This window comes from Podarcis bocagei (genome assembly GCF_964188305.1).
Source record: "Podarcis bocagei genome assembly, chromosome: 4".
Classification (NCBI taxonomy): domain Eukaryota; kingdom Metazoa; phylum Chordata; class Lepidosauria; order Squamata; family Lacertidae; genus Podarcis; species Podarcis bocagei.
Window position 1 is genome coordinate 66,782,746 of NC_138128.1, and position 23,302 is coordinate 66,806,047.

At 46.3% G+C, this 23,302-nt stretch overlaps 1 protein-coding gene and 1 pseudogene across 4 annotated transcripts in view; one reads left to right on the top strand and one right to left on the bottom strand.

Annotated features, from left to right (window-relative positions):
• The window catches only part of TBC1D12 (TBC1 domain family member 12), a 47,072-nt gene extending 40,630 nt beyond the window's left edge, over positions 1 to 6,442 (bottom strand). Inside the window, exon 1 of one of the 3 annotated variants that reach the window (XM_081189607.1) lies at positions 4,758 to 5,772. In XM_081189607.1, the coding sequence (XP_081045733.1) occupies positions 4,758 to 5,569 (812 nt within the window). In that variant the 5' untranslated portion in view covers positions 5,570 to 5,772. Of the gene's footprint in view, positions 1 to 4,757 lie in introns of all 3 variants that reach the window. The other 2 variants (XM_081189605.1, XM_081189606.1) reach the window with 2 other exon arrangements.
• A 12,806-nt stretch (positions 6,443 to 19,248) lies between these two features.
• LOC308586009 (D(1) dopamine receptor pseudogene) lies at positions 19,249 to 21,426 on the top strand (annotated as a pseudogene). Its single transcript has one exon. The product of its transcript is annotated as a D(1) dopamine receptor pseudogene (transcript).
• The last annotated feature ends 1,876 nt before the right edge of the window (positions 21,427 to 23,302 follow it).

Below are 23,302 nucleotides of genomic sequence, written 5' to 3' on the forward strand. Positions count from 1 at the left end.
ATTGAATGTGGAAAACAATTTCTCACCCATTCCATTTAAAGCAGGTAAGACTATTTAGAACACATTTCTGTGTATTTCTCTGTTGTCTTAGAGCACTAATAGATATGTTTTTAAAAAGTGAACAATGGGAAATGAAATATTTTGCATGTTGTACTCAGAGTTTCTACCATGTTCAACAGGGTTTGTTCCCTAGTAGGTGTGTTTAGGATTGAAATCATAGTTACAGATTTCACAGTAATACAGGAAAGGTATAATAGCTAGTATAAGAAAAACATATTTTATATATTATGATATCTTTGTTTGAAACAGTCTTCATAAGATGTCCAAGAAAGCATACTATAGCTTTTAACACTTATATTTAACAATTTCTGCTTTTCTTTACTTACTGGTCTTTAAAAAGTAATTTAAAAAGTAAAAACACTTGCCCCAATTAGTGCTCACATGGCAGGATACTTTAAGTGCCCCAACAATGATTTTCAGATTTTTAGATATTCAAAATACAATACTTAACCCTCTAGAAATCAAAATACAATGTCATTACTGAGACACAGTTGCCCCAAGCTTCTGAGCAAGATTCAATGGCTTTTTAAAATGTCAAATACTGAAATATAACTTATTTCATTGAGTCCTAATTTTAACATCCTAATTGTTATGAGTCTCTGTACCAGGAATCCCAGTGCTTAATTAGTAATAGGGTTGTGGCACAAAGCACGTGTCCTCGGAACCTGAGACCCCTAAAGTTGCTGTAATGCAATTGCTAGGAAGAATGCTTGAGAGACACTCACCAGTCAATCTCCAGTGACAGAGAATTATTATCCACTACTAATACAACGCATGGGTCAGAGATAACCAGCTTCCAATACAGATTCCAGAATTCAGACTCAGCAGACACAGTATTTGGTAGGTTTGCTCCTCTATTTTCAGCTGTAAAACTGACCTAACCAAATGAATTAACCTAGATATACTGTATCTTCTTTAAAAGCCAGATCACCACTTACATTTACAAAATTCATCAAGTATCAACATAGCTCCACCCATGCACAAGAGGGAGGTATCAAGGGGCTCAGAAAAACCACACGGTTTGAAGAAGTAAAAAACCTTAAAAAGAAAAAACGTGAGGAGGGAACCTCACAAACAGCTCAATAAGGACTAAGCACACTCAAAATGCTGCTTTGACTATTGAGAGGATAGAAAACAGAGGACGAGACAGAATAGAGTGGCTAGAATAATGAAAAGGAGTATTCCACACTACAATTATTTTGTTGCATGTCTCACTTACACAGAAGCACTATCAGTGAATCGCTTAACAAGCTATAACTCAAGCAAATGTATTCCTATTCTACATCATGTTAGTTGTAAGCTTCTGAACTACCATGTCTCCTCTGAGTAGACCAAAAAGCTCCAAAAGGAATGTGGTTGGTTGTAGGAAGAACAGTGATGCGAGTTTTCCCTGAACATTTTGAATTGAAAGATGCTTCCTATACAAATTAGGGTAATTTGGATACAGTAATTTGCATCAGAGAATTACCCTAGCTGCCAAGCTTGCCTAATATTTATCTGTAGCTATGTCAGTTTCATTCTGTCAGTTTCACAAGCATCAAATCATAAATTTGCTCCATTTTTATGGACTTTTAAAAAAACCAAGCCCACAGCATTTATATTGTACAAACCCTTGGCTCAAGGTTAGACATGGAGTGCAAGTCTTGGTTCAGGTGACGTGTTAAGCCAAACTTTACTTAGCTTGGTGTAGCGCAAAACTGGGGAAGAGCAAAGTGAGTATACACCCCTCGCTGGGCATCTGGGCGATCTCAGTAAGCCATAGTTTAGTTTACTGTGACATCTAAACCAAGTCAGCATGTGCCACAACCATAAAAAGATAGCCATAAGAAAATGCAAAGAGCGTTCCAAGTTATTCCCGGAGATTCAATGGAAGATAGCATCTCTTCCTGTTCTATGAACAAAGCTTGAAACTACTTGACATCATCACCTATATTTATAAAAAGCGTTTTTTAAAGTGATGTTTTCCTATTGGAACTCGCCAGACCATGAAAAAATTGTTGAATACAAAATGAGGAACGAGAACAGCCAACATTTGCGATGGCTTTAGAATCTTAAAGACCCAATATTTACACAGACTTTTGGTATCTAAGTAATTTCCCCAATAAATTATCATCATAGCTTCACTTATACTCAGGAAATGCAATCAGAAAACATCAATGAAGGATACTGAAGGAAGTACTAAAAAGCAGATCAGAACAGAGTTTAGGGATAGCAACAGTACAATCCTACAACCACCTGTTAGGAGATAATGGCATCTAGGGAAATGTGCACTAGCACCTTCTTCTACCACATGAAGTTGTATTATGAAATGGTAAGCAGTTCAGGCAGAGAGGAAAAGTCAAACCAGTAATTAATACTAGAGTAGCTGTTCAAACACATTTGAGGTGTGGTGAGAGCCAAGCCAGAGAGAAACTAGAAAAACTCACCAGTAAATAACAGAATGACATTAATGGTTACACAACACAAGACCTACACACTATGATGCAGCGTCAGTGTGCAACACTTTCACCAATCCTATCAGGGCAATGACATAACAGTTTGTAATCTATGTTATATTCAATTGGGCTTGTCCATTCTAGCACCTCCCAGCCCTTTCAGTCATGCTAAGCTTGAGGGAACTAATTTGCACCCCGTCAGATGCCTCACAAGTGTAACACAGAGTCCACAGTATGTGGAAAAGAATAAGGTATCCCTAACATTATTTCACATAGCACTAAATGCTAAAATCAGCATCGAGTATCTGCTATAAACAATCAGTACTAAGACATAGTTTCAATATCCAGGAAGCAAATGATGCTTTTTGAAAACTGGCAGATGAGAGAACTAAAACCCCTTCGGAGAAATGAATAATTTAAAATGGTATATTACTTGCATTCCACTATAACAATCCCAATACCCATCAAGTCTTCCATCACTGTGACCAGAGAAACCAGCTATGTATAAAAATGTGTTGATTCTTCAAGTCCAGGCTACAACATAGCCACAAAACCTTACTTCATTCTTGGCTAACAGTTGTTCAACTTGGAACATCTCATTTCTGCTTGCGGAAAAGAAAAGAAAAAAGAAAAAAAGAATCAAAGCTGGCTTACGAAGGGAATATTATCTTCTCCATTATTGTAAAAATAATAAAGTTAAGTTTTGAAATTCACATGCAGCAAAGATTATTAAGGGAAAATAATCAATTGCTATACAACGAAATATGCACAAGGCAGGAAGTTATTAGAATGCCATTAGCATTTTAACTAGACAAAATAAGCATTGCTCCCAGTGGGTACTCAACTGTTCTTGGATAGTCACTCCAGAAAAATGCAAAGGCACTAGACAAGCCCAATCAACTATGTGCTAGTTATTTGGGCAAAAGATTTCTGCATTGCAGGGGGCTGGACTAGATGGCCCTTGTGATCCCTCCCAGCTCTTGTGATTCTATGAGTCTGTTTATCAAGGTATGTCCTTTAAAGATGCCACAAAGAGCAGTGTACATTTGGGCAAGTACATGATACATTCCTCTTTTGTGACACCTGAGAACAATATTTTACTAAAGAGCAATATATAAATGTTTGTACAGTATCACTATGCTGAATTGTTTCCCTTTCTCTTCTAACTAGACAATTATTTAATCAAACATAGGAGAAAAGATGCAACAAGAGGCAGCTTTAGTATTCAATATGATATGCGTAGTAAAGCAAACAACTTGAGACTCCACAATTTAGCAGGACATCTTGCACAGAACGCTATCACAATTTCTTGTTGACAGTTCAGAAAATAGATTAGTGAAGCTGAAAAGCATAAAATGCTACTGCATGCTTAGTCAAATAGATTCAACTGAGTAGAGACAAAAGCATCATAGAAAACGTCATCCTTCATGTATAAGCATTAAATAAGATACCAAAAAAGAGAGGTTTTTTATTACTGCATCTTTACATTCATACCTCACCTTTCCTCCAAAGAGTTCAAGGTGGCATAAACAGTTCTCCCATTTCTCCATTTTATCCTCAACAAGCATGCAGGGTAGGTTAGGCTGAGATGTAGTGACTGGCCCAAGGTCACCCAGTGAGCAGAGGTCACTAGGTGAACAGGGATTTGAACCTGGGTCTCCCCCTTCCTCGTCTAACACTCTAACCACTATGCCAGACTGAGCACACTTTGGATTTAGGCTACCCATGAGCTCAGTAAGACAAGGGCAAATTCTCTCTGAAGGTTCTTTACACACACACCCCCTCATCTTTAAAATCTTCTCATCAAAAACAGGTCCTTCACAAAGGGTGCTTAAGCATACCTTGGCCACTGCTACTTTCCTCTTCCAAAAGAGTTATCACCACCGTTTTAACTTTTAAAAAGGAGTTCTTGTTGCAGTTCAGCTTCATAAGACTTAACGATACACCAAGCTACAACTATACTAGCCAGGGGAAGGGGGTGGGCAAAAGAGCACACCTGGGAGAGTACACTGCAGGAAATGGATCTGAAGGGATACAGAGTCAAGACACCTTGACCGCAATGGCCACAACTCTCAAGCAAGAGGTTTAAGGTTTAAAATGACAGCTCCGGCACCGTTTCAAAGCCTGCTTCCAGAGCGGGTGGGGAGGGGGATTCCGGCTGGTTTCCTCTCCTATTAAGTTACAAGGTTACGCTCTCCTCCCGCATGCGGCAGCCCCTTTTCCCCGCAGGAGTCCCGGGGAGCGGCCGCGTGAGTCACTCACCTCGTGAAGAATTCGGCGAAGCTGGAGCTGGCGAGGCCCCCCAGCCGCTTCGCCCGGTCCCCTTGCTCGGAGCCGGCGGCGGCGGCGGCGGCAGCAGCTGCATTGGCGCCGGAGGCGAGGGCGGGCGGCGGCGGAGGCTGCTGCTGCGGCTGCAAATGCTCCGGGGCGCTGCGTCGGCGGCTCACCTCGAAGGTGTTGCGGGAGTTGAGGTTGATGTCCATGAAAGCCAGCGAGGGCAGGCACGGGAGAGCCCTCGCCGACGGGGAGGCCAGGCTCTCCGCCGCCTCCTCGGAAGCCGGGGAAGGGCTCCCTGAAGCGGACGACGACGACGACGAAGAGGGCGAGGGAGACATGGCCGGGGCGGCGAGGCCGCAGCTCTTCAGCGACAGAGGCGGCGGCGGCGGCGGCGGCGGCTCCTCCTCGAGAGCAACCGCGCTCTGGGCCACCGGCAGGAAAAAGGCGCGGCAGCCGCCGTTGTGGAGCGTCGTGCTTTGCGAAGCCGGCGGCTCCGAGGGGCTCGACGTGCCCCCCTGAGGCGGCGCAGGCGGCGGCGGCGGCAGGAGGAAGCCGGCGTCCCCGTTGGTCATCCTCCCTGCGCCGCAGGCGTCCCCGTTGGGCGGCCTCTTGCCGGCCAGGTAGCAGCGCAGCCGGGCCCCGGGGCCCTCTCGGCTGCCGTCCGCTTCCGCGTCGTCGTCGTCGCCGCTGCCGCCCTTCGCCTCCTCCTCCTCCGGCGACGCCGCCTCCTCCTTCTCCCGGCCCGAGGGAAGCAAGGACGCGCTGCCCTGAGCTCCGGCATCCTCCGGCCCAACCATTTGCCGACGCAGAACCCCCGGGGAGCCAGCGGCGCGGCTGGGAGCGGGGAAGGGGAGCGGGGAAGGGCAGGGGGAGGAGGAGGAGGAGGCGGCCCGGCCCCTCACGGTGGCGCACAGGGACCGACGGGGCGGGGCGCCGGCTGTTGCTGCTGCTGCTGCTGCGCTCCTCGGCTCCACCAGCCGGTCCTGCTCAACGCAGCCGACTACGGTGATGGTGGCGGCAGGAGCGGCCTAAGGGGGCCCGGCTCGCGCAGGCGCACGGGGACCTCTCGGCGGTCATCGCCGCCGACCATAGAGACGACGTTGCTGGCGCGGAAGTGGCGCCTTGTAAACATCCGGCCCTCTGACGCCCATGGCTGGCTGATGGAAGGCTCGCAGGTTTACCGTATATCATCTAAGGCTCCCGCCTATAACAAAGGGCGGTACGGTATTGTTACATATCCCTCTTGGTAACCAGCCCGTTGGGGCAGCTCAGCCAGCCTTGCCCTGTTTCCCGTATTCCACTCGCAGTGCGCGTGTGTAGCCGGGAAGGGACACCCGTCATTTTTTTTCCCAGTATCCCGGGTGACAGGCAGTGTCAGCTGCTTCTTAGTCTCCCTCTGCAGAGTTCATTATCCAGCCACCGGAGCCCATTGATTTCGGCGTCAGGTATCACGTGCTACGGTATGGGGCTGGATCCAGACCCAGGTTGGCTGAGCTTAAGCTGCCCTCGTAACCCTGCTTAACTCAAGAGGACTTGCTTCTGAGTACAAGCACGGGTAGTTCCCACCCGTGGAGTTTAAGAAATTACTGACTTGCTCCACTAATTTCCCGTGTAGCCTCACCTCAACTAAAAGTGCAAACCAATGCTTGGAAGTACTGCGTGTTCGTAGAACACTGTAAATGATTGCAGGCTTCATCTGCATCCAGCCGAAGGCACGTGTTCAAGCGTCTCCTGCTAACATCAAAAGAACTTTGTCTATGTAGGCAGTGAGGTGGTAAAATGCACTGTACCCCAACTCAAGTTGGGGGTTACAATTTCTGGATGCCCCCAGCCACCCTGTGTAATGAAATCCCCTGCAGTTAGAAACCAAAACTCTTATCGTAAGGATAAATAAAGGTTCTAGCATAACCCTCTCCCTGCCTGTCTGGTTTTCTGCTTACAGGGAATGTTTTGTTTTACACTAGAAGGAATCAAAACATGATCCCTCTTACCTTCATTCTGAATTGCTTCATCCATTCTGTCACATTGGGACAGTGAACTGAGCCCATTTGACCCAATGGGAATTTTAAAGAAGAAGAAGAGGAGGAGGAGGAGGAGTTTGGATTTGATATCCCGCCTTTCATTCCCTTTAAGGAGTCTCAAAGCGGCTAACATTCTCCTTTCCCTCCCTCCCCCACAACAAACACTCTGTGAGGTGAGTGGGGCTGAGAGACTTCAAAGAAGTGTGACTGGCCCAAGGTCACCCAGCAGCTGCATGTGGAGGAGCGGAGACACGAACCCAGTTCCCCAGATTACGAGACTACCGCTCTTAACCACTACACCACACTGGCTCTCTTTTGCAATTCAGTCCTCTTTAATATATTTTTTTCCAGAAGAATATTGCATTTGTAGTATAAAAGCAAATACTTTGGAGAAAGGGGCATTCTACTCAAGATAACAGGCCAACATACAGTATTCCCCATATAACTTTACACTACAGGGAGTATCCTGTTGCAGATAGGCCAAAACAAGTTTATCCTGTCTACAGCCAATCTTGTGTGACAAACTCAATGTCACCCTTATTATTTTGTTTACACTTCATCTAAGAACTTTTCTTACCCTGTGTTGCATCTCTTACATTGTCATTCAGGAGCCGTTTGGCTTTAATGTTACAGTGCACTGTTTCGACAGGTTTATAACTCAGCCCTGAAAGTATATTCCAGAGTGAAACTTGTCATAGTATACCCCCATCTGGAAGTTAAATAGTTCACAGGTAATTTGGAAACATTCAGATAAAACTTCCAAAGGGCTAATTTTATTAAGCTGCAGTCCTTTGCAAACACTTACCTGGGAGTGTGGAAGGCAAAATATGTCAATTTCAGTTTCCTGCAGTTTCGCATTTTCCCAGTTCTCCACATTTCCACATCAGTTCGCATTTTTTAAGGTAAGTCCTCAGTTCATCAGCACTTTAGTGCCAATGACACTAACAGCCACACTTTTACAAATCATTTCCCCTAATATGTGTTTTGGTAAGTTATTTTCACTAATGTATGTATTTATAAGCACACTTTAGTATGGATGGAGAACTGTGTTGCAAAATACAGATAAGTGCAACTTTTTGAAAAATGGTCATGTTTCAGTCTTTGTATTGCTTTGCAAATTTCGTAAGTTCACCTTTAAATACAAATTAAATTGAAAATCCACACACACCTCATCCCTATATGGGTGTATCATTAAACTCAGTAGAACTTATATCTGAATGTATATGCATAGGATTCCATTGTTAAGACCCATCTGCACTATACGTATTAAACAATCATGGCTTCCCCCAAATAATCATGGAACCTGTAGTTTGTTAAGGATGCTGAGAATTGTTGAGAGACCCTTATTCTCCTCGCACAGCTGCAATTCCCAGAGAAAGGCTGCTGTGGAGATCAATGAGGATATATGTGAGAGTTTTTAACTGGGAAGTGCTATTTGTGTAGATCTGATAATGCCAAGTTTGCAAGTTCAACCCCCATATAGGACAGCTGCATATTCCTGCATTGCAGGGGGTTGGACTAGATCAGGCATCCCCAAACTCGGCCCTCCAGATGTTTTGGGAATACAGTTCCCAGCATCCCTGACCACTAGTTCTGTTAGCTAGGGATGATGGGAGTTGTAGTCCCAAAACATCTGGAGGGCTGAGTTTGGGGGTGCCTGAACTAGATGATCCTCAATTTTCCTTCTAACTCTACAATTCTATCTTATTTTTAAAGATCTGGAAATACCATACTCGGACTGCACATTAAACTGGGAGTGTGTCAAGGAATCTTACTCTCAGTAGACATTCATAGGATTGCACTGTCTATTGAGGATTGCGCTTCTCTCCATCTCCCCGCCCCCCTTACACACACACCCATTTATCCATGATGCACCTTAATACATGCCTACAATTCTACAAATCATTCAAAAAATCTTTCATTAACAGACTAGATACACCTTTAATGCAAAAGGTGCTTGCTGGTGTCTACAGCCATTTGCTGCAGTGCACAACTAATTGTGTATGACGATAGTTAAGATCAAGACCAAATTGCTAACACTGTTACGTATTGCTGGGGAAGAGGCACCTTCCATGCTTTCCATAGGCCACAACGAGCAAAGGGAGTCAAAGAAGGTACCAACTTACATTTGGTCAGTTGTATGTCAGACTTCAGTTCAGAAATGTTGCTTCACATTATCTGCTTTCCCCCAGGGCCCAGTACGCTCTCGGCAATAAACCCTTTAGCAGACCTCTTCTTCCAAGGTGGCTACTTTCAGTGCTGTTCTTACAATGGAGTGTCCCAAGTCTCCCTTTTTTCTTTTCTTTTTTCTTTTTACAGTCAAGTCTCCTCAGAAGTAGGTCCCCAAACCCCCTGGACAGTCAGGATCCTCACAATGCCTCAAGGTTCCAGGGAAAATTCTCTCCCCCACCCCACCAAAGAAGACAGGTGTAGTCTACTTCAATGCCCTTGGCAGGCTTAAATCTAGGGCTCCTATACCCAGGGAGTAAGGTGGGTAGATGCTAGGTAATCATAGGCTTTGGGTATGCCGTATCCAGCAGCAAAGCAAAGACTGTGTGGAAGAGCCTTATTTGATCATATCGTTTACCCACACTCATCCCTGGATCTCCACTGAACTTCTGCCCCTTCTTCCCTCTCCCTGAGGCATTTTATAGCCTCCCTGTCTCCCCACCCTTCATTCTGCCTAAGGTACAGCAGTTGAGCTCCTTCCACCCTTCTTCTCCCATAGGTGAAGTCTCCAGGCAATGTCCAAATGTGTTCTCCTTAGGAGCCATTGCCTGGTTGGTGCCTACCAGGTCCTACTTAGATGGCCAGGTGACAACCGAGGAACCCTAGTGCCCCATCACACACTCAAATAAGAGCTCCTCCATCAAGCTGCCCCTTCTTTCTCACTCAGAGCGGCTTATATTTAAAAGGATACCCTTTGTCTTTCACAAACCTTTCCAAAAACAGTATTTCAGCAAAGCTAGCAGAGATATTGCTAGATGCCCACCTTGAATTACCAAAACCTATTGAGCTCATTTATTATTGATTGTTTTAATTACAATAGTGTCTGTAAGCGGGATCCAGTCTGCATCGTACAATGATACCACCACACACACAGTTCTTATTTCAAGGCTAGTAAAGTCAACAGTATTAAGTTCTCGCATTAATTTTAATTCCCTTCACGCTGCTCCGCTATGTGGCTTCCCTACTCTTCTTTACCCATTCTTTAAAATGACAATGACCCCAAAGGAAGCTGGTGTTGTCTAGATAGCGGCTGGAACCATTTCTATCAAAGCTGTTTCCACCATGTCCTAAATTAGAAGCTGCCCTGCAGAAAAGGAAACCTCACTGTTTTACTGGCGGTGGCAGCAGCAACTTACATATATGCAATGCTATTTTTCTAGAAAAAGAGGTGCTGGTCTTCTTTCCATCTCTAGGCTAGTAACATCTGGGCGACTGTTGTTCCATACATAAAAAGAAGACCAAGTCCCTACCAGAGAGGAGTGGCAAACCAAGCTGATGGACTATGCCGGGATGGCAAAACTGACTGGTAAACTCAGAAACCAAGAGGATAAAAACTTTATAAAAGAATGGGGGGAAATTATAAGCTATTTAGGAGACCACTGTAAGCAGATGGAAACGTTAGCAGCATTTTGATTTCATTTATAGTTTAAAAATTACCATGGATAATATGGTCTGATATAAAAGTTGGAGTATAGAGAAAAATATGCAGTATTAAATGTTCATAATGGGACCCCATGGGGGGGGAGTCCTGAGATTTGGATGAATCTCTTTATATGGATATACTTTTTGATTCTTTGTTTATAACTTTATATTTGTAAAACCAATAAAAATAATTTCCAAAAAAAAAAGAGGTGCTGAAACTCACCATGAACTCCTCCCTTGCTCTCTTATGATTGCAATGACGACCACCTGAGAGGTGCCAGAATTGAGTTCTGGTGAGTTCCAGCTGGGGGGGAAAGCCCTGCGTATATAGTTTCCAGAGGGGTATCCACATGTTAGTCTGCTGCTGCAAAACCAGCAGAGACCCCCATCTGCACTATACATTTAAAGCAGCAGCATAACACTTTAAACAGTCACAGCTTCTGCCAAAGACGGGAACTGTAGTTTGCTGAGAACTGTCAGAAGTCTCCCAATCCCCTGACGCAGCTGTAATTCACAGAGTAGTTTAACAACCAATCATTCTGGTAATTGTATCTCTGTGAGATCATTCCACAGCCATGGAGACACCGCTGAAAAACCTCCTCCATGGGGTACACCTCATTCAGAGCAGCAACCACTGAAAGCACCTCCTCTGCCAGTTGGGATGGCCATTCATCCACTTTGCATACATCAATGTCAACGGCTGCCCAAGCTAGAAGGAGAATTGCCTCGCAACAGCCACATAAAATGTCTGAGCACAGCCTTGAAAGGGAAGACAGACTTCAATATCTCCAGATGCCAAAGAGTTACAGGAATACCATCATTTCTCAAATAATGTATCATCTGTAAAGGCTATTTGTTATTGTCAGTTTCCTTCAAACCTAGTCTTTGCAGGACTTTTCCAGTACAAATAAAAAGCCCCCCCCCCCCTTAACATACAGAGACAAGATGAATCAGTCTCAGAGGTTTCATTTCATCTATTTATTCAGAGCAAAATTGTATTAACGTATAGGCAAGTCTTTAAACTTTGCCAGATCTCCTATACTAATCGCATGCTCCATGCCAAGTAATAAAAGGAAATAAAATTGTTTGCAGGCTGGGGTGGGGGGTGGGGATCAAAGAGTTCCTTTGTTCAGATAAAATGACTGCTCTCCATAATGTTCAATTCCGTGCCTCAAAGCACCCTGGAGAACTGCCTGGCTGTGGGCCGGGCTCGATTCCCAGGCCTCTTTCACTATTCTGCATAAACAGCTGGATTGGATTGCTCAGCTCGACAGCAGCCCGGCAAAGCTCTGAACACGTGGATGGCTCTGGAGCAGCACAGTGGCTGAGCAGCACATGACCTGTGAATCAGAAGTTCCCACTTCAAAGCGTGCTCAGCCCCTTAATTCACGTGAGTGCCCTGAAGCAAGCCGTCACAGCTGCTTCCAATCCCTACCAGTGATCCTGGGGTTGTCATTTTGGTAGTACAATTGTCAAATATATTTTTATTTGATTTGAACACCTTTTTTTTTTTTTTTTAAAAAAAGCACTGTTTCATTACACTTTTACCCCGTCTTTCCTTCAGATAACTTGGTACCAGCTACTAAAGGAACAGAAACCTTAGCAAAATGTTTTGCCCTTTCTTCATCCGTTTGGTGCACTGTGGGGTTTGATTTTGTTTTAGTAGTCCCACCAATTCACAGGCCTTCTCTTTTATTGCCTTCAGCTGAGGAGTGGTTCTGGCACATGAGGAACGATCGCTCTGTTTGCGTTGGGCAATAGGAAGTGCTTCCTTGTTGCAAGAGGCAAAAGGACGCCTTCTTGCAAGATGAGTAGCTCACGAAGGCTTCTTTGAACTATTTCGACAAGGCAGCTGCTGCGTGCAGGAAGCAATTTGGGCCTGCTGCTACTTATACGGCCTCGTGTTTGGTGTCTACATCACAGCCAAATGTTCCTGGGGGGAGCATGGCATCCAACCACCTAAAGGGAGCTTAGCTGAGCCACGCAGTGAGGTTGCACATGCACGCAGGCTGAATTAATCCCGCAGCTAAAACGGAAAGGCACTTTCAAGACATCTGTACAGGCTTATTCACACCTTTCTCACCTGTGGGACACTCCTGTGATGAAACAGGAATGGGCTGGGTCCCCAATGTCCTGCCTCCTGGACTAGCCAATGTCTGTGTGCTGAGTGCTGTCATCAGCAAAGAAACACTTAAGATCCCCCCCCCCCCAGATTAATAATTAGAGCCATGGTTCCCAATGTGGGGCACACGCCCCACAGGTGGGCAATTTGATTTTTAAGGGGGGCAATTTGGAAGCTTGCTTAGACCAAGTTAATGGCCTTTTAGACTTCCTCCACATGAACAGGAGTTCACTTTTTGAATAATAAAAATTATATGTCACCGGGGGGGGGGCACCAGGATTTTAGAGATGCTTAAGTGGGGCATGGCCAAAAAAAGGTTGGGAACCACTGAGTTAGAGGATGGAGACAGCCCAAGCAATGTGGCACATGTGAGATGGGAAGAGGCAGAAATATGGCCCATTCCTACATCAGTAGAGGAACCACATGCAAGTAAAGGATGAACAGGGCGCATATGACAATCTTGTAATGTTGCTTTCTAAAACATGGGTACCACTTCCCAGCACAGAGTCATGTTGGATGCTGCCTTATAGCAAGTCAAACCATTGGTCCATCTTGCTCAGTATTGTCTACACCAGCAGTGTCATGTGACAGGGTGTCATGTAAACCTCTCCGTTGTTCTCTGTTGTGAAATATAATAAGCTGAGACGACTCAAAATGAGGGGGAATCTCAGGCCCTAGAAATGGGTATGGGTGTGTGGCAGTTTCAAGGAACACTTACTATAGTTTTGTCACTGCAGAATATTTTGTGTCCTTCTATAGCTCTTTGGTGACTCCCTCGGAGGAACAGCCTGTTTACAGTAACTAAGTGAAAAAAGAGAGAAAAAGTGACATAAAGCTTTTAAACAATGTAAAAGCAAAACATCAGTATATGTAGGTATATACTGCATATATACTAGCCCTGAATATGAAATTCAATAATATGCTTGTCAGGTGGTTTAACTGTCTCCATGGGCGTAGCGTGGGGGGCAGTTGCCTCCCCTAAATAAAGTAAATCAATAAAAATAGTTAACTGACCAACTGTGTCGCAAATACTGTAACTCAGTTCTGTCCCCTGCCCCCCAACATAAACCCTGGCTACGCTCATGACAGTCTCATGTTCTTCCTCCACCACTGCCCTAAACATTGGACTATTTTCCAGATAGGTAAATGTATGTCTGCTAAAACTATGCACTTTAATTTCAATAAACATGCATGGAACAAAAAATTCCATTTTTCTAAATCGTGGAACTGAGGGGTGTATGGGAGAGAGCTAGTTACTTGAGAATAATTTTTTTATTATTTTCTAGGGTGAAATCCTACAGCACAGACATTCACTTCTGCATAAACTTGTCTTTACTTATTATTTCCATTTATTACCTGCCCTTCCTCCCTAACAAGACCACAGAGTAACTTGCAACTTTTAAAAAAATCAATAAGAGCATATTAAAGCAGCACTTCAACGTATTTCAGACAACCGTTTTGAAAAAGCAGTTTAGAAACTTCATGTAAATGGTGGGCCAAATCCTGGATTGTTAAAAAAGAAAGAAAGAAAAGAATTTAAATGTTTCCTAAATATGAGCAAGTATTTATTTATCTAAAAAAAATATATTCATTAGGCTATTATTTTTTACTATTCCTCCATGCTCAAGCTGGAAACTGCACCCAATATCATATATAATAGCAAGGCTATTTTGCAACATTCTATGTTAATGCCTAAAGTCAATTGTATAACTTTTTTTTTTAAAGAGATTACTCATACCAGATATAGTACTTTTTCTCCTTGCCTCTTGTATTTGTCCAAAATGATTTACAGCTTCAGTTTGTCTTCTAAGAAGACGAAGAGGAAGCGAGCATTAAAAAGAAAGAAAGAATTATTTTTGCTTAGACTAGAATATTAATTTAACAAGAGGGGAAGTGGTTTTCGAGGGACAACCCTGCCGCCAGAATCGGGAGTTTTTCATAAAGCTGAGCACACCACCTAGTGGTAGAATTTCAGATTTGCACTTTTCATTTTGTTTGCATTTCCACGTTTTCAACGCTGTCAAGGGTGCAGAAGGTATCAAACAGTAAACAGAATAAAAATCAAAATTCGAGAATTTGTGCTTTATCCGTTTCCCCTGACATCGTTTGGTTGCGGGAACCCCTTGCTCTCGGGATCGCTTCACTCAGCCATGGCTTACGAATGGATAAAATGTCAGAGATGCCAGGGCTCAGCTGTGGCTGCTCAGCAGAACTGATGGTTCAGTCCTTCGTCGAACCCCTCCCGGCGCCCCATAGCTTCTTCTCTTGTCCTGCCCGTCGCGCCCTCTGATCTGCCTCCATTCCAGCCTCCCCACTGCGCCCTGCTGAGCTTCTAACAGGCACAAATTCTGTAGGTGCAATTTTCACTGACACGAAAAAACTGCGAGCGAGGAAGCTTCACCTGTTGAAATTTTGCCTGCTATACAGAATACCGTCGTCAAAATCACAGGTGTAGTCAAAGCACATAGAAATAAAATACGTATTGTTATTTTAAAAAAACCAGTGGCATCATAGACCGTGGTCCTTTGCATCATTGATGTAGCCTAAGATGCAAAAATGGAGGAAAGTGGAGATATGTAAAGACAAGTACAAAATGTTCCTCTGCCTGCGTGCATATACCTCCATTTACAGCTGTTCTGTGTTTTGAGGCAGGGATGAGCACATGCTGTCTGGTGCTGAATTGCAATCAAAAACATCTGGAACGGACCAGGTTGGCAAAGGCTGTGGATCAGGATCAGGTTGTTAAATGGTTAATCCTGTCCCCTGTGGCTTCTCCTGACCCATGCAATAGTGGGTTGACTCCTCCATGAGATCCACTCAGAGTAGACCCATTCCAATGGGTGGTCATGACTAGCTTGTGCCCATTAATTTAAATGAGTCTTCTGGGAATAGAGCTTAGATACAACCCTTAGTTTTCTCCCTCCCACGTTCTTGATGGGAGTGGAAAAGGTACTGCAGTTGCTGCAGGAGACCTATGAGTAATGATGAATGGTGAAAGTAGTTACCAGAAAAGGTAGAGACAGTAACCTAATTCTCGCTGAGGTAATAAACCTGTTTCTGTGGTCAGGTTCACTATGAACGCCCTTGGGTAGCTCCAGGGCCCAGCACCTGACGGGACCCACCTGAGCATAGCTGTCAACTTTTCCCTTTTCTTGAGAGGAATCCTATTCGAAATAAGGGAATTTCCCTTTTAAAAAGGGAAAAGTTGACAGCTATGCACCTGAGCTGATGCCAGCTAGGGTCCCTGGCACTAGGTGTTGGGAGGCCATTTTAAATTTCCCACAATGCTCTGGGATGCCCAACATTGCATCACTAGGGAGCATGGTAGGACATTTAAAATAGTAGTTTCTCAGGGGCCCACAGTCAGCGCTAGGTAGTCCACCTAAGTGGGCACCCCCACACTTTGCCAAGGGGCCCCATAACCCCAGAGCTGGTCCTCTCTAGGATGTACCACATCAGACTGCAGATGGTGCCGTATATGATGGAATGCTCTTCCGCCAAATGATGTTTCCTGCATACTGAATTCTAAATCCCACAGAAAGGGTTCAGGCCTAGCTCTCTCCTTGACATGCTCGTTTTCTTTTCTTTTTATATAAAATATTTATTAAAGGTTTTAAACAATGTAACACCATACACATACACAACCCAAAAACAATCAAAAACACCAACACCAAAATAAAAAAATACACACAGAGCAAAAGGGGGAAAAAATCATATAGAAGACATACAGCGTAGTTAGGTTTCTTAAACCAAATTTCCATAACCCTCTTTTCAGACTCCCTCGCATCTCCCTTTCCTATGTTCCCATTTACAAAATCATGTTCAGCAATACTTCACCTTCTCTCAAATCTTGTTTTAAATTTGTACCTTTCAGACATGCTCGTTTTCTATTTGAAGGGAACTGTTTCGCATGGGGGATCATTCAATGAGATGTCGTGTCTAATCTGAATTGTTTCTGAGGCACAGGCTTAGGGCATGGTCAGAGGCAGCATGCCCTAGAATGTTTGAGCTAACCCTGTTCTGCAGATTCTGGGCACTTCCAGATTGTCACTATATTTGGCTGGGATTAAATCACATACAAACATGTTTAGGTTGTACAATCAAAAAATCGATTTGGCACTCTTGCACAACAAAACCACTCCTCTCCCCAAATATAGGTCACTTTGCAGTAAGGAAAGTGATGAGAAAATGCATTGGAAAGTGTGGGATAGCAACCGCTTGGCACAATATCATTTAACCTCCCAGCAAGCAAATCAGAATATATCCTCAGGTCATCTGGACATGGTCTCTGATCAGTTATAATCAAGCATTCACTTTGCTCTGTGGAAATGACCTTTCTGCACAGAAGAACAATGCTCAGAACTTTCCCAATACACTTTCCTTGCATCTCCCAGTCCTAAAACAGCAGCACTTAAATCTAAAATTAGAAGAAAGCTTAACTGGGCCATAACAAACCCATTGCTTTGCAAAGTAAATTCTTTGTGATTAAATTTTCCCAGAACAGTGCTGCAGTCCGCATTACAATACTTATTAGTGTTATCAGCAAAGCCTCATTTCCTGCATATTTAATACATTACATTTGTGTTTCTGAGAGTACACAATATATCTAGCTTAACAGAAAACAAAAAACACTATTTTAAGAAACAGTTTATTCTTCTAAATTTGTTTGCTGTGATGTTATAAAAATATTTTATCAGTGGTCTGTGTTTTTTAAAAAGCTTCTGATTAGATTTCAATAACATCTCTTACGAAATAAAAAGTAAAGGGGTTATAGACCTTAGATTAGGATTGTATATTTAAGATTAAAAGAAATTAGGCCTTAGATTTGGAATGCACATTAGAAAAACCTCCTGGTTAGATGACTGCAGACCTTGGGGCTGTCTTTGCAGATTGTCTGGAAAGCTTAGCTAGGTTAAAAAATGGCAGCGTGAAGTTTGACTAGGACCAGGCACTATGAAGTCAAACCACCAGTTCTTTCTTGCGTTCACTGCTTCCAGCGAATGGTCTCCCTCTTATGTGAAAATCTATTTTTTCCAAGCTTGTTTGGGGAAAATGGCAAAACATTTTACGGTAATTCATCCAGCAATGCTTGAAAGGTATCCAGTATTCTGATGAGCAGAAATCTAGGAGATGCAGGGGAGAGAATAATAATTTTCATAGCATTTTACCAGCATCTGTTGACATGGGAAAGACAACACACAAATGGAGATCATGAGTAATTTTGGAACACTAAAGCTCAGACAGTGGGACGCAGGTGGCGCTGTGGGTTAAACCACAGAGCCTAGGACTTGCCGATCAGAAGGTCGGCGGTTGACATCCCTGCGACGGGGTGAGCTCCCATTGCTCGGTCCCTGCTCCTGCCAACCTAGCAGTTCAAAAGCACATCAAAGTGCAAGTAGATAAATAGGTACCACTCGGGCAGGAAGGTAAACGGCGTTTCCGTGCGCTGCTCTGGTTCGCCAGAAGCGGCCACATGACCCGGAAGCTGTACGCCGGCTTCCTCGGCCAATAAAGTGAGATGAGTGCCGCAACCCCAGAGTCGGTCACGAATGGACCTAATGGTCAGGGGTCCCTTTACCTTTACCTTAAAGCTCAAACAAGACTTCCTGCTTTGGATATCAGAGGCTTCTTTTGCATTTTAGAGCTACTGGAAACCAAAGCACAGGCCAGGAGTAGTGCAGCAGAATAGAGCAATGGGTCTACTGCTGCATCTGAAGAACTGCCACTCACAACCAGCCAGGATAAAAGAGCAGAGCAAATATTTCCTACTCCCCTTTGTTGTGCCAGCTCTAGGCTGCTGCAGCAGAGGTTCTGGGATCAGTCCCCTCTCCAGAAAATGGCCTCTCATCTCCTAGTCTCTGCCCTCCCCCCCGTAATACCCCATTTGGGGTCATCCCATTTTGGCTGGCAGTGGCACTTTCAGCAGACTTTGGAGGGGGGCGGAGTTATGAAGCCATGACACCTCTGCCTCATCCTAACTCCCTCCAGCAGCACAAACCAGGGGTCAGGATTGCCCTCCACAATTTGCAACCATTGCAGCACAAAAACAGTGGTTTTTAAATCGTGTTGTTAGCAGTTCCCACTCAGATTAAATCCAGCTGGCTTCTTATTTAAAAGCCAACAGTTTTTCGCAAGATGTCATATCAGTTTCACAGCTCTAACATTTTTTAGAAGTTGTGGCTGTGACTGCTTTAATCACCAAAAGGGGTGTGCTGGAAGATGATAACTCAGACAGTGTGTCATTCAGTGTTTATTATAAAAGGTAAGGGAACTCTGGATGGCTTTTTGTACTTGTCTTTACCTATCTCCACTTTCCTCCATTTTTGCATCTTAAGCTACATGATCAATGATGCATAGGACCACGGTCTATGATGCCACTGGTTTTTAAAAAATAACAATACATATTTTATTTCTATGTGCTTTGACTACACCTGTGATTTTGACGACGTTATTCTGTATAGCAGGCAAAATTTCAACAGGTGAAGCTTCCTTGCTCGCAGTTTTTTCGTGTCAGTGAAAATTGCACCTACAGAATTTGTGCCTGTTAGAAGCTCAGCAGGGCGCAGGGGGGGGGGCGCAGTGGGGAGGCTGGAATGGAGGCAGATCAGAGGGCGCGACGGGCAGGACAAGAGAAGAAGCTATGGGGCGCGGGGAGGGGTTCGACGAAGGACTGAACCAGCTGAGCCCTGGCATCTCTGACATTTTATCCATTCGTAAGCCATGGCTGAGTGAAGCGATCCCGAGCGAGCAGCTCAAGGGTTCCCCGCAAGGCGACCGCCGATCAATTCACAGGATCGCGCGCACGGATCCCTCTCCACGTGCTTCATTCTCGCCTCCTGCCGCCGCCGCCGCGCACGAGACGTAGGGAACAAGGCGTCTTAGTGCCGCCCCGACTGCCAAACCCAAACCGACAGATAGTGCGGAAACCGCCGCGGCTTTCTCTGCCCCACCTTCTCCTCCAGCACCGGAGGATGCCCAGAAGCCCGGGAAGCACAGACGACGCTTGGATCTGGCGGCGAGAGGAAGGCAGCGAGCGAGCGGCGTCGGGGAACTTTCGCTCTCGGATCCGCGTTCATTCCAACCAGCCAGCCTGCCGCTAACCAAGATTTCTCTATCCCGGTGGCGCCCGCGGTGCTGCGCGAAGCTCTTGATGCGCCCCGTCCAGGCTCAGGACCGAATGCTTCCCCACGATGCCTGCGGGAGCCGCAGCTACGTCTTTGATGCAGGCGAAGGGGCCGCGGGGACCCTGTTCGCTGGGGCGCGCGAATGGCGGGCGTAGGAGACCCTCCTGGACGGCGGTCGGCGCCGGAAGCCCGTGGGCGCCCTCTGATGGAGAACGCCTCCAACGGCAGCCAGGGGCCCCTGGAGCCCCGGGCCCCTGGCGGGAATGGGGTGGTGCTAGGCGTCTGCTTGCTCTGGCTGCTGGTTTTGAGCACCTTGCTGGGCAACGCTCTGGTCTGCCTGGCCATCGTCAGGTTTCGCCACCTGCGCGCCAAGGTCACCAACTGGTTCGTGCTGTCACTGGCCTCGTCTGACCTGTGTGTGGCGCTGCTGGTCATGCCCTGGCAGGCAGTCACTGAGGCGGTGGGCGGGGTGTGGCTCTTTGGCACCCGTTTCTGCGAGACGTGGGTGGCCGCCGACATCATGTGCTCCACAGCCTCTATCCTCCATCTCTGCATCATAAGCCTCGACCGCTACTGGGCCATCGCCAGCCCCTTCCGCTACGAGCGGCGGATGACCCGGGGCCTGGCCTCTGCCATGATCGCCCTGGCCTGGACCCTCTCTGTCCTCATCTCCTTCATCCCTGTCCAGCTCCATTGGCACAGAGTCGAGGAGCAGGGGGGGACTGACCTACAGTTGCCACGTTGTGACGCCCGGCTCAACCCCACGTATGCCATCACCTCCTCCCTGGTCAGCTTCTACATCCCCGTGTCCATCATGATTGGCACTTACGCAAGGATCTACCGCATCGCCCAGGCTCAGATCCGCCGCATCTCGTCTCTGGAAAAGGCTGGAGGGCTGGGCTTTGCGCAGGGGAAAGAGCCCACCTCTTCGCTGCGCAGCTCGCTCTGCAAGGAAACCAAGGTCCTTCAGACGTTGTCCATCATCGTGGGGGTATTTGTCTGCTGCTGGCTGCCTTTCTTTGTCCTTAACTGCCTGCTACCCTTTTGCGAACCAAGGCCAGGCAGTGGGGTTTCTGGGCAAGCTCTCTGCGTCAGCCAGACGACTTTCCGTGTTTTCATGTGGCTTGGCTGGGCCAACTCCTCGGTCAACCCAGTGATCTATGCTTTCAATGTGGACTTTCGGAAGGCTTTCAGCAGCCTGTTGGGCTGCCACCGCCGCCCTTGTTGGGCTCCAGGCAGGTCCACCGTGGAGAGAGTCAACCTGAGCCATGAGCTGGTCTCCTATCACCATGACTCCTCTTCCCACAAGAGCAGAGGAGAGCCAGTTCCAACACCTCTCCCCACCATTGCTGCCTGGCATCGATCCCTGCCCCACACAGTGAGCTCCCAAGGAGAAGGAGAGAGCAATGGAGGAACCCTGCCAGAGAAAGAGATGTTGTCCTCACATCAGGCCGCTCAGAGGAGCAACAGCAAAAACCTTCACCTGCCAGCTTTGCTCCCCTCTGAATGTGAGGCTGCGGTATCTTTGGAGACTCTTGATCCCTTTGCAGAGATTACTGGGCACTAGAATCTTTACTGCCACATCCCAGCGGTATGTGGATGGGACCATGTAGTGGCCACAAAGGAACACAATCACATAAGAAGAGTCCTGCTGGCTCAGACTGAAGGCTTATCTAGTCCAGCATTTTCTTTCCCCACAATGGCCGACTAGATGTGAATAGGAAGCCCACAAACAAGACACGAGGCCTTTCGCTGTCTCCTACTGTTGTTCCCCAGTGACTGGTATCCAGAGGTGCACTGGCCAGTGGCGTAGCGTGGGGGGTGCAGGGGGTGCCGGCCGCACCGGGCGCAACATCTGGGGGGGTGCGCTCGCACTCGCAGCTCTCTGCCCCTACCTGGCTCACTCACTCTCTCTCACTGCAGTGCTGGCTGTGCGAATCCGATCCGATCCGCCGGGTCGCCGCCCACTGTGGAGGGGGGGTGTGCCAGACGTGCTGTGCGGAGAGAGAGCGAGGGACTATCTGGGGGAGGGACAGTGCAGCGGCTGCCCAGCGCAGCACTGAGCGTGGGAGAGAACCACACCAGACCAGACCAGGCAGCAGCAAGAAGAAGCTGGCAGCGGCGGCAGGTTAGGGGTTAGGGGGCGCAAATTACTTGCCTTGCCCCGGGTTAGGGGGCGCAAATTACTTGCCTTGCCCCGGGTGCTGACAACCCACGCTACGCCGCTGGCACTGGCTCTGATTCTGGAGGTATCACATAGCTGTCAGAACTACTTATTTATTTAGGGATATCTATGCTGTCCAATCAACTGTGAGGATGGCTCACTTGTTGTTGGCATCTGTCTGTCTTAGGAGAGTGCGCCTTCAGGGTAAAGTCAAACAGCTTTACTCAAACAGAGTTACAGCGCCTGCTGTGGCTGTAGACATTGATATAGGAGAGACATGTTTGATTGCAGCTGGGACAGATGAAGGTGTCCAGTTTTGCTTCTACAGGTGCACCTTAGTGTTTCTCCTCTCTGTGCTCCACCCAGTGGTCATTCCTCCTCTGGTCATTGCTATGGATACATGGCCTGTCTGTCTGTCTCCAGGGGTTCACTATTACATGTTTAATAGCCACTGATAGCTCTATCTACCATGCATGGCTTCTTCACAATTGGGATCATGACCTAACTAAAATGTAAGGGCCCGATCACTTGGGACCCATCCATTGGCACCCAACTCATACGGTTGGGTCCAATGAAGTTTTGCATGTTTGATCAGAACAGAAGTCCTAGCGTGTGCAGTGCGTCTTATGCATTGGTTTGGAGCCTTAGACATTACTCCTGAGTCTGCAACAATCTGCACGAAAGTTCTTTCCTGCATAACTGAGTAGCGATCTACTGCCCCACTCACCTCACAGAGTGTTTGTTGTGGGGGAGGAAGGGAAAGGAGAATGTTAGCCGCTTTGAGACTCCTTCGGGTAGTGATAAAGCGGGATGTCAAATCCAAATCCAAACTCCTCTTAGGGTGTATCTAGAGGCAATGGTAAGACTGAAGGTTGATTGTCTAACACAGGCTTCCTCAAACTCGGCCTTCCAGATATTTTGAGACTACAGTTCCTATCATCCCTGACCACTGGTCCTGCTGGCTAGGGATCATGGGAGTTGTAGGCCAAAAACATCTGGAGGGCCGAGTTTGAGCAAGCATGGTCTAACACAAGAACCATGATTCCCAACTCTATGATGTGAGAGGAGCTGAAACAGATATTTAAGAAACTGAAGTACAGTGGTACCTCGGGTTAAGAACTTAATTCGTTCTGGAGGTCTGTTCTTAACCTGAAACTGTTCTTAACCTGAAGCACCACTTTAGCTAATGGGGCCTCCTGCTGCCGCTGCGCCTCCGCTGCATGATTTCTGTTCTCATCCTGAAGCAAAGTTCTTAACCCGAGGTAATATTTCTGGGTTAGCGGAGTCTGCAACCTGAAGCGTATGTAACCTGAAGCGTATGTAACCCGAGCTACCACTGTATCTTAATGCATTCACCAGTCTTTGGAACAGGAAGCCCCCATGTGCAACACTTATCTGCCCCCCCCTTTCACTCTGGTGCTGACATCATCCTGATCAGTGGTGGAGGA